At 31.1% G+C, this 12,466-nt stretch overlaps 1 protein-coding gene across 15 annotated transcripts in view; it reads left to right on the top strand.

Moving 5' to 3' along the window:
* LOC118067122 (guanine nucleotide exchange factor for Rab-3A-like) overlaps window positions 1-12,466 on the top strand; it is a 46,714-nt gene that overhangs the window by 28,801 nt on the left and 5,447 nt on the right. For all 15 annotated transcript variants that reach the window (XM_035083706.1, XM_035083699.1, XM_035083698.1 and 12 more), the window contains 3 exons: window positions 6,748-6,982; window positions 7,066-7,308; window positions 10,306-10,946. In XM_035083706.1, the coding sequence (XP_034939597.1) occupies window positions 6,748-6,982; window positions 7,066-7,308; window positions 10,306-10,946 (1,119 nt within the window). The remainder of the gene's footprint in view (window positions 1-6,747; window positions 6,983-7,065; window positions 7,309-10,305; window positions 10,947-12,466) is intronic.

Below are 12,466 nucleotides of genomic sequence, written 5' to 3'. Positions count from 1 at the left end.
GTAGGTCACGTGTTATCTCGTCGATGAATCGCTGAAATGTCTGGGCAGCGTTGCGTAAGCCAAAAATCATATACGGGAACTCAAACAGGCCAAAAGGAGTAATGATAGTTGTTTTTTCAATGTCCTCTAGAGCGTTCAGGTTGGAGAAGAAGTCGTCTAAGCAACGCACTGGGTAGCGATCAGGGATCGTCCTGGCGTTGAGTGGTCTGTCATCTCCGCACAGGCGCTATTCACCAGCTTTCTTGGAAACAAGATGTAGTGGTGATAACCACGCTCTACTTCCGGATCGTGTAAGGCCAATTTGGATCATCTTACGAAATTTTTTCTGTGCCGTTTTCAGTTTCTTAGGTGCTTTTTTTTCGCTTTTCAGGCGACAGATGGACCTGGTGTGGTTCTTATATGACGTGTTGTTGAATTTTTTTTGATTGTATTTATGCCGTCAGGATTGGTGATGCTTGAGAATTTCCGAAGCAGGTCATGGTAGACTGTGTCACGAGAAATCGATTTTATCAAAACTTCGTTTGAAGTCATGACTTTTCCTCGTGTAGTAAGTGTCATAATTTCATCACGCCGGCATTTGTTTTTCAGGTCAACTAATAAGTCAAAATGACTCAAAAAGTCAGCTCCAATTATGGGTCGAGTGATGTTAGCGATGATAAAACGTCATGTAAAGTCACGCCTGAGACCAAGATTTGGTGGTAGTGTTTTGCAGCCATAGGTCTGTATAGTAGTTTCATTTACTGCTAGCAGGTGATATCCGACCAGCTGAAGTGACGATTTTTTCCATTCATTTAGACCCACAAAGATGTCTGAGCTGGTGTCAACAAAAAATTGGGTCTTGGATGAGTTGTCTTTGATGAATTAGGTGGTTATCAATTGAGAATCACGTTCCGTTGCTAGTGATTCCCTTTGTCGTTTTTCTGGCATTTGCAGTCAGAGGTGCAGTTTTTAGCGTCTTCACCGAATTTGTTATAGTAAAAACAAACACCAGATTTGTGAAGTCAGTCTGGACAGTCAGAAGAGCCTTGGTCTGATCTGGGAGGATGGACATCCATCTTGATTTTGAAACATCTTCGTCGATGCGTGGTACAAGTGCCCTAAAGTGTCGTAAGAATTGTGATAACCCACGATCTCCAATACAATTTATCGCAGTTCCATTTGCACTAGTGGTGTCTCTTACAAGGAAATCACTTCACTCGACGCGAAGCACGTGACGAAATATTACGCGTGAAAATAATTTACAGTTTCGCGTAGTTAATGAAAAATCAGAAAGGTCATGTCGAGGTCACCAAATGTAGCAGATCCTGAAAGGTCAGGTAGTGTTAAATGAGAAGATCCGTACATAAAATAAAGGTGATCTTTATTTTGTTGAATAAACTTTACTGAAGCCCTTGAATTTGTTTAAAATATTATGCCGCTGAAGGTGCTAAATCGGGAGTCATGAAGAAGGTTCAGCAGCAAAAAAAGAGAAAAATTCTGACTCAGGTATAGATTAGTGGTTGATAATAAAAATTTGTATAGTATACTTTGAATGAATATAATATAATTGGTTACGTGATAGATTCTTTCTTCTGCAGAAACTACAAAATAGTTAAAACAACTTTCTTTACATTTTTAAAAAATTTCTTTTCTATTTTGATTTTTTAACTTCCCAGTGGGAAGTTATTGTAATGAGTCCGATTTTGCGAATCCCAAATTTTTACAAATCTCCATGTTTCAAGGTCCCCAGAGTCGAATACAACAGTTTTTGAGTGGGTGTTTATATGTATGTATATGCGTATATACGTATGTGCGTTTGGAATTATTTTTCGCCTCGATTATCTCGAGAACAAAGAATGATATCGATGTGGGACCAATTGCATTCTACACATAATACCACAACTACAACTGAGGTTTTCAGCAAAATTGATCCGGCTTTTTTTTTTTGCAGAATCAAAAAACTGAAAGAAGTGGTAAACTAGCAAAATTTTATCATTTTTTCCACTAAGAAATTAGTAGTATGAACCATTTGGGTCGCACCCAGATCACTGGAGAGCACTGATATTTTATGGACGGTTTTTGAATGGTTTAGAAAGCGTTTTTTTTTTTGCTATAAAAACCGTTTTAAAACGGTTTCAGTATTCCGTTAGGGTAAATCTAGGACATCTGAAGTACTCCTTTCCTTGATAAAGCCAAATTGATTATTCAATATTACATAATATGCATATAAAAAATTATTGAGTCTAGTATACACAGTCTTTTCGAGAATCTTAGCGTTTGATATAAATGAGATAGATAATTTGTGAACGTATGTCTAACACTAGCTTTAGATATCGGTATAATTTTCACTACTTTGAGGGCGTTGGGCCAGAAACCATTCAAAAGATTCTCGGAACCAATGATTATGTTCTCCAGCTGCTTAATAATGTCTAACCTTAAATATGTCAAAACCTTGTAACTGTACCGTGCCTGAAGGGAGAGTTGCTAAACCATACAGACGTGTATGACTAAAGAATTAAAAACAATAAGATTTCATTAAATAATTTATCAATTAATATATAAGAAAAATTAATTAGTTGAAAGAAACTTTCGGGCGTTACCCAATTTTTGGATAGAATTGGCAAAATATGTCACGCTGTAAAAATAGTAATAATATCTATGAAGAGAAAGGAAGGCCAATCGGGCACTTACTACTACAATAATAGGCTCTGATGAAGAATAAAATTAGATAAAGAAAACAATTAAATTAAAAAATAGGTCTGAGCACACTTTGTGCTAACACGACGAACTTCCCATTAGTAATTGTTTATAACAAATTCATATTGTTATAAACAATGCGTAATTGTTAAGAGTCATATCTCATCATTGATCATATTATTTTGTTGAAAGCTTCTGAATCCATGTGATAGACGCATCAGTTAATCGATAAATACAATTTTCAATTGTTTATAACAAATTCATATTGTTATAAACAATGCGTAATTGTGAGGAGTCATATTTGGTTGTGAACAATAATGTCTAGTCAATATCGACTTAATTTTCAAATAAAATTGTTATTGTTTGGCTTATAAGTATTTTAAATAGCTAATCTTTTCATTCCTTTTTTAGTTATTTTGTTATAAAAAAAAAACTCGTATTTGTTCAAATTTCTTTCAGATCTACTTTATAATAATATCTTTCGAATTAATTTTGGTTCAAGTTGATATCTTGATCCGTTCTTAAGATATCGAAAACGAAAAAAATGCTGACGTCCGCACATACATACATACACACACACACATCATTCTAAAAATATGTCAGTATGCTTGCAAATATGTCGAAACGTGGAAATTTAATGAAAATTCAAATTTCACCAATCGACCCAATTACAATAACTTCCTAATAGGAAGTTAATAACTCAAAACTGTTAGCAATTTCCAAAACATAAGTAACTTTACAGTCATCTGTGATTACACAATCTCATAGAATATGATTACATTTATATTTGTGCACAAGCATTCCTTTATGAATACTTACACTTGTTCGTAAAAATTACTTTCAGGTACTATGTAAATAAATAAAAAATAAATTACAATTCTTTTGTCTCTATTTTGAAATTTTTGCTAGGGAGCAAACTTGAATATTTTCATTCACTCGAAGTATTTTCGAACAAGGTTTTAAGTATTTCTATCGGAGGGCATTAAAGAGTTTCAATAAGAAATAGACTTTGTCTACAAGGACAGTATTACTTAGAAAGTATTACTTCACTGAATTACCGAGCTTAAACTGTCCTATTGAAATATGTAAAATCCTATAGATTGATAGAAGATCCCAATAGAAAACGAAGAATTCAGATAGGTTGAGTCAAAGAAATATTTGTTATAAAAGAAGTTCAATCGGAAAATATGGATTGCGATGGTAATTGCGAGTAAATATTATAAACCCTTAGAATCCTGATTTTCTCATTAATGGATGTTAATAGAATTATAAAAATTGGTTTTATTATACTTAAAATCTCAATAGGATTTTGCATGATTTAATAGGTTGAAATCCTCCAACAGTCAATACTCTCTCTTCTATTCAAGCATTGTATCAATTCAAATGTGAAAACCTTATAGGGAACATCGTGACTAGAGAATATTTTCTAAATCAAAATCTACATGATTAATGTTTAAATTGTTACTAATATTGAAATCAAATTAGTAAAGGGAAAGTCATAACTTCATATTTTAGAATAGCTCAGTCGGCAGCGTACTGGACTATGGATCCGAGGATATCAGGATCGAATTTCACCATCAACAGGATTTTTTTGAACAAAGTTTTTAATAAACTCCATTTCGAGGGTATATTTGAACAGTATATCTCGAAAAACCAAAAACCTCCAGAGCGAATTAAAATTTCCTTTTGTTTAAACTGATTTTTTTCTATGGTAATAAGATTTTATTAAAACGTTTAATCAGATTACCCTTAATTTTATGGGAAATTTGAGAGCATTAAAATCCTATCAAATAACATCCAATCCTATAAAAGGGTTGAGAAGGAAAGACAAAAGTTGAATAAGATTATAAAGTTAATATTAAAATCCTATAAAATTTTTTCTATTCCTCTACAAAAACTGAAAAGGATTTGATCCATCTCTATGGGACAATTGAATGAGATTTAATGGATTTCTATAGGAAACGCATTTCTAATAGGTTTCAATAAGAAATTTCCAATACAATTTTCCCATTCAATTTTTATTTCTCAATGTGATCCTTTAAGCAGGGTATGACCATGTACAAAGTATATTATTAGAAGTTGTATATTTTGATATAGAACCGTATATAATTGCCGTATACTGCACTATGTAAACATAAAGAATTACATAATATTTTATATGACTTTTAAAGGAATAGTAATTTTACTCTTTGTGACTGTATACAGTAATAGACAATTATATGTAATGGTATCCCTGATGGATTCATGTCAACTGTTAAATGAGAGTTGAACTTAGGTTAATAGTAAACTTAGCGTTTACTTTGAGTTATTTTAGGGTAACTTTCCCTTAGAATAACTATTGATCAACCATTAGAATGTGAGATTTATGAACTATGAGTTAACCATTCATACACGGTTACTTGAGTGTTGATTATTGGTCAATTGAACGTCACATCAACTTACAATCAGCTAAAAAGTAAATGAACGGTTTAAATGTGATTAAGAGTAGTTTTTTATCTACAACTGTTGCTTTATATTTTTTAAATAAAAGAAAGGTTACATTCGGATAAACAGTTGATTGAATATTTCATGTTAGTTAAATAACCGTTTTTTTATCACACAAAGCCAGTTGTATCAGCACAGGTTTTCTGCAGTTTCCCTGTGTCTTCGTGCAAATAAGATATCATGGTTAGGATATAAGTCGGCTGCAGATGCAACCCGGCATGATATGTGTGTAATAATGTGTCGGGCAGGTAGAAAGAGTTGAGACAAATGAAAGGGAGAAAGGGTAGTTAACATGGGAAGAATAAAATAGTGAGGCAGTGGAAGGGAGAAAGGTGTTAATGCAGGAGAAACGAGAAAGTAGTGTAAAAAAACCTGTTCCGCAGGGTGTGCAATTAAAAAGAGTATGTAAGTTTAATTCTTTTTAAGAAACGAAATAATTGCGAAAGTATTTGCTATGATGGATTTCCCGTTTGACAGTGTTTGATATAAGAGAAGATTTATTACAATGCAGATAAAAATTTAGAATAAATTGTTTTGGAAGAGATCGGAATATAATTGTTTCTTACCGATTTAAGAAGGTTCGTTAGAGTTAATGTCCTGGTCGTTCTTTAACTTCTGGGTCGTTTCAGCATCAATTGGACGTTTTAAATCATTGGTCAATCAAACGGATCGTTGTGATCATTGCAACTGGTCAATTTAACCGAATATCACTAATTTATGTTAAGATTCGCGTGAATTAGATCCAAGATTATTTAATCACTGGTCAAACTTCACCTGATAATAAGCAAACACGGCTTGTAGAAGCTCACACAGTGCAATTGGTACTTGTCTTAATAATCGTTAAAGTGAGACTGTCGTTTTTATCCGTGGTTAAGAATTTCATTTCCGTATTTCGATCCGAGGTATTAATTATGTGTAGTGATTATAGAGCTTGATCTGAAGTCAATAAATCATAATTTATCGGCTTTTGTGACTTAGGGCTAAGCGAGGAATAATAAAAGTGATCTGAAATTTTTATCTTGTAGCAATAGAAGAAAAAATATATCAAATCTTATGGAGGAATATCAGTACTTAAAAATATTTGGTGGGTCACATTTTTTTTTATTAATCTAACGATTACCTATAGAAACCCAGGGATTCTAACCCATTACAATCGATAGAATCCTATTGAAGGAAATAACCAGGTGAAAATTTTTCTCTGTCGCATTTTATATATTTATATTTTTATATTTCCTATTTCGTTGCCAACTTTCCTTTAAAATTGTTATTATCGTATTCAGTTCGGTTAATAGGATCAATCTAGATTCCATAGGGCGACTAAATGCTTTTAGAATTCCGATTCCAATTGATACCGTCTTGTTAGATTCTTTTTGACAGTCAAAAATTCCTATTTTAGTGTTTTGTTTCCTATTGAAATTCTGAAAAGCTCTATAGGATTTACCTTTGTTAATAGGAACGTTTAAGCAGACCAGATTACAGAACAAGAAGAACATCCATTATGATAAAAGAGAGAAAAAACAAGTTTTTCAATATTTTTATAAATTAAAAATTCCAATATTTTTTAATTATCTTAGTGTACAATTACAGAGAAAAGGTACAACAATATGATCAACCTATTATCGACAAGAATCCAACAACATCATGTCGAATGAATAAAATGAAAACAAATGATAGATCAAAAGATATTCAAGTTTCTCAACAAGCTGAATTACTTAATTTAAATCAAAAAATAAAAAACTTTTATAAAAAAATTTCGGCTAAAGATCATGAATCAACTCGAAATTCTGTAGCTATAAATCAAGAATTTATATCTCTTCTTGACGTAAGTTGAATTAAATATTATATAATTTATGTAAGAAATTATTTAGTTATAAAATCAGGAAATTAATCAAAGTTTTATTTAAGTATACAGAGACTGAGTTAAAAACAGATGTTGTTGCAAGAACTAATGACGTATCATCTTTAACAAATATTGAATGGGAGGAAGCTGCTAAAGAATTTAAAGACGATACACTCACCCAATTACATAAAGAATTAAAGAAGGCTCATGAAGAACTAAAGTTGAAAGAAGAGGAAATCGTACGATTGTCTTACTTCAGGCAAGATGTGGAAACAGAGCTGGAAGAACTTACTGCCAACCTTTTCCAAGTAAACTATTACATTACGTTGTAATATTTATTATAACATAATGGAATCTCTATTATATTTCTCCTTAGTGTTTTAAAGCTTCTTTTAATCAAACAGAACCCAGAAATCCTTCACTCTTTTTCTTTTATCTGCTTTGCACTATATAATTTGAGCCGTTCTTTTGTATATATAGGGGGTTACAGAATTCTGATATTAAATTTTCTGATGAAAATCGTGCGTCTATCAATTTCTTTTCTTTTTTATTGAAATAAATATTTTCACTCAATACAATACAAATTACAACACGTAATTCAAATGTGCAGGAAATCGGAGAATATTATGAACATATTACGAAAAAATATTCCGTGACAATCTTTATAAAATAATTTACATCAATAGTATATTACACTAAATGGGCAGGAAGTTAAAATTCCTGCATTGCACGCCATGACGCCCGAGGCGAAGCCGAGGGCATCATGGTGTGCAATGCAGGGCTTTTAACTTCCTGCCCATTTAGTGTATACTATTTTTCTTCATATCTCGGTCGAAAGTTCGTCTAATAGTTATAAATGAAAAACCACATTTTAGCGGACAGCCCATAACACGGCCATATTTTACTTTTGCGCCTTATTCCAGCGACTCCCTTCGGACATTCCCGAAGCTTCGGTTTTTTTTCTTTCTTTCACAGACTTATTTTTCAAAATTGAATAGAATATATGTTTTTAATGCCTGCCCTGACATTTGTCTGCACGAGCGAAGCGAGTGCTATTGGGCAGGCATTGAAAACATATAAAAATCATAATAATATTTAAAAAAAAAAATTTTATTTTTATAATTATTTTTCTATTTTAAAGATCACATTTTACATTACATTAAAAAATGACTTTTTTTTAAATTAAACGCTATTTTATTGCATATTTTTCTTTTTTTCATTGTCTTTACAATTAATACAAGAATAATGGAAATTATTTATGATATTTTCATGAAATACGCAATTTATATACATATTACATGGATCTTTGTTAAAACTTGAATTTGTTGATAAACATTCTGAAATTTGTTCATTTGCATGAGTTGGATATCACTATTTAACTAATATATTTATTATAAATTATAAAACGACTCACATATAAGTGACAGAACTAAAAGAATGCCTACGTTCAGACAGCATAGCTTAACAGCTGTTGTAGAGGGCGCGCGTGTAACCTTACCGGTGCACAAATCTTACGCTTCCGTCTTTGAAATCGGTGCGGGAGGGACGGACTCTCGATCGAGGTATGGAGAAAAATAAATTTAAGATGAGCGGACAATTTCTGATCATTTTCTTACTTCTTATCAAAAAAAAGACCTAGGGCCCTTAGAAATAAAACTAATTTTTTTTTATTCAATAAACACATTAGCTTCTTGCATATCAATTAATTTGTCTTCTGTTACTTCGAAAAAGATAAAAAGATTAATTCTTATTTTTTCGGAAAATCTTTTAGGAACGGGATAATTAAACTTCATTATTGTTTCTTACAGAGTATTCATTACGAATGTTATTATTTGTCTCGAATGAAATCGGTTCAATTTAAATTAACAATCGTATGGATTTTGAATAATGCTTTGTTGTTGAAATTTTAAAAACAAAGTCTTAAAGATCTTTTTTCATAAGCTATCTAATAAGAAGTCTTCTTGGAAAGTTCTTTATGAGTAGAAAAAAAAAAGCTCTTCATGTGCGAGATGTTGTTTGAGTACAAATATCCACTGAAGAAAAGATTTTATAAAGAAAGTAGATCCAATATTTACTGTAGAAAAGTCATTAATGATACTATCTGTCATCTAGAAACTAGAAAAAAGAACAATAAAAAGAGGCAGTTGAAAAAAAAGACTCAAGCTCTTTGTCTCAAGGTGCCGAGAGTTGAATATAATAGTTTTTAAGTAGACGTCGATGACTGTAGGTGTGTTTAAAATTGTTTTACGTATCGATTATCTCGAAAATAAAGAATGGTATCGACGTGGGACGAATTGCATTTAATGCATAATTACGCAACTTAGAACTGATTAGGTTTTCAGAAAAATCGATCCAGCTATTCTTTATACAGAATTAAAAAACTGAAAAAAATGGTAAACTAACTAAATCATATCATTCTTTCTACTAAAAAGTTAGTCCTGAGAATCTTTCGGGTAACACCAGCTCACTGGAAAGTACTGAATTTCCAATTACAAATATAACTAGTCTCTGAAAGATCTCTAAAAAAACTATGAATAATTTTTGAAAAATCTAGGGCAACACATAAAGACTGATAGCCTGAAAACAATTAAGGGGTTTTCAAGTATTTGAGCGATTTTCAGCAGTAAATTGTAATTTTATGAGAGGCTTTTTTTGATTTTTCAATAATTTATTTCTGTACGAGTAGCGATTACTTTGAGTTATTTTAGGGTAACTTTCCCTTAGAATAATTATAAATCAACCGTTAGAATGTGAGATTTATGAATTATGAGTTATGTGAATATATGAGTTAACCATTCATAGACGGTTACTTGAGTGTTGATTATTGGTCAATTGAACGTCACATCAACTTACAATCAGCTAAAAAGTAAATGAACGGTTTAAATGTGATTAAGAGTAGTTTTTTATCTACAACTTTTGCTTTATATTTTTTAAATAAAAGAAAGGTTACATTCGGATCAACAGTTGATTGAATATTTCATGTTAGTTAAATAACTGTTTTTTTATCACACATAGTGACTGTTGTCTTAAAGTTAATAATTACTTGCCTCAAATCCATCAGGAATATCATTGAGAACTAAAGTTGGATAATTTAATTTTGAATTTTTTACGCTGGATAATAAGAAAACTAAACAATTTAAAATAAGATTATCCATTTTCTGTGTAAAAAGTTACATTGAGAATTATTTTAACTATAATTTATGTTTTTGTTTATTTAGTTGCATTATATTAATTAATTAGATATTGAACTCTTTTTATATATGTCATATTGTTTAATTAATAATAGAAAATCAAATTCTGTAAAGGAGGCTCATAAAATGGTTCGTCAAGCAAATGCTCGTCAAGCAACAGCTGAACGTTTATTAAAGGAAAACCGTATGAAAACTGAGGTTTTGGCTGCTGAAGTAGCAGCACTGAAGACTTTAGTTCTTACGTCAACTCCTGCTCATCCAAATCCCCATTTACACCCACAAATCGATACTCGATGTAAGTTCAATAGTTCTGATGATTTTCAAATGAGGTTACTCAATAAAAAATACCGTACATCACCTTCACAATATAATCGAGAAAATTCACCTCCGGAATCTCCTACTAAAGAACAAAAATTACAATTTTTTGTTGATATTCAAATACATGAAAAAAATGATCAAGATCATGTAAAAGAATTGCAAGAAAAAGATAAGGAACGAAGCCCCAACAAATATGAGAAAAATAAATATTTTGGAATAGAACTTGATCCGACAGTATATTCTGAATTTTTGACATGGAAATCGAATCCTTGTATTGATAAAAGTAACGCATTCGTATCAAGAGTTTTTCAAGAAGATATAGATTTATGTTTGACTTTCCCTAACGAAGATCTTGGAATGAAAGTTCGACAGGCTGTTCTCGATGGAATTATATTAATCGAAGCTATCAACGATAAGAACAAATCTGGCTTTTCAAAGTAAGTATTTATTAGAATAATTATTCTAAATATTCTAAACATTATATAAATGTGAGTCACATATGATGCACATGTAACTTACAATTTCCCACTCATGAACGTAACAATGTGACGTAATATTGTTATGTCCTTGTTACATTTCAGGAAAATATAACTTTGATGTTACATATAGATAAAAATATTGTAAATTTCCCACTAAACACTGTTATATCGTCATAATATGGATATAATGTTACAAATGTGACATACTCGTTATATTGTATCGAAAAAATTTTTTCATGGCTGATGTTGCTAATATAGTTAAATTCTACTTGTTTCATTTCATTTCTGTTCTTTTTAAGTTTAATTTAAATTTTCATTGTAAATAAATTTCTTGCCTACAACGAGATTCGAACCAACGACCGTTCGCATGCATACAACTTAAACCTACGTCTTAACCCGCTCGGTCATCCTAATACTTGGTATCTAAATAAGAACATTGGTCTACATATGTGAATATTTTTATTGAATTTAATAATATTGATAACAAGACCGATATTATCTGTTACAGATTTCTACTTCTTGTAGATCAATAATTTAGTCCAGTAACGGTGCAATTAAAAATAGGGATATTAGCGAATTCAATCTCCCATTTAAAACCGAGGTTATTTTTGAGTAAAATTGGACGAGAATTCTGAAAAAACTATTCCCAGGCAAAAAAAATGTACGCGCATTACAGAATTCTTTCCAATTGATCTCAAAACAATTCCTTAGCATAACATCGGAAAATTTAATCGTTTTTCTTGTTTTCATATGTCTTAAATTATTTATTGTCAGTTAAAGACTTACATTTGAAATTTTTTCCAGATTTTGTTAATCTTATACTAAGAAATTGTTTTGAGATCGATTGGAAAGAATTCTGTAATACCGAAAAATTGGCATGATAACTGTAAAATAGTTAGCACGATTTTTTTCATTTTTTGACATCGAATATCTCTAAAAATAGGCGGAAAAAAAGTAAAGTAAGGTGACAGAAATCTTCGTTAGACGGTAAAGAACAAAAAATGTCCTATAAAGTATCATCGATTTCTGCATAACTACAAAGTTATTAATGAAAATGTGAGGGCTCGAGCAGGCAAAAATTGTTTATAACAAAAAAAACTCAATGACGGGTACATTTTTTTTGCCTGCGAATAGTTTTTTCAGAATTCTCGTCCAATTTTACTCAAAAATAACCTCAGTTTAAAATGAGAGGTTGAATTCGCTAATATCCCTATCTTTAATTGCACCGTTACTGGACTAATTCTCGTCTTATTCCTACACGAAAAAAATTTTCTAGGAATTTTTACTAATCGATTAAGAGTAAATTTGACTAGCCGAAAAAATTAAAAATTAACATTTTTTTTTGTAAAAATAGCTAAAAAACTTAGGAAAAAGTACTAGTTTGGCTGGTAAAAATTACCAAAAAAGTAATAAAAAGTCTTATGCAGACTGGTAAAAATTTCTAGAAAAAAATTTATAACAGTCAACATATAATATTT

Source organism: Chelonus insularis, unplaced genomic scaffold (genome assembly GCF_013357705.1).
Source record: "Chelonus insularis isolate UGA/USDA-ARS -01 unplaced genomic scaffold, ASM1335770v1 contig_360_pilon, whole genome shotgun sequence".
NCBI classification, from domain to species: Eukaryota; Metazoa; Arthropoda; class Insecta; order Hymenoptera; family Braconidae; genus Chelonus; species Chelonus insularis.
Note: the sequence above shows the minus strand (reverse complement) of the source record. Positions and strands in the feature narration are given on the sequence as shown.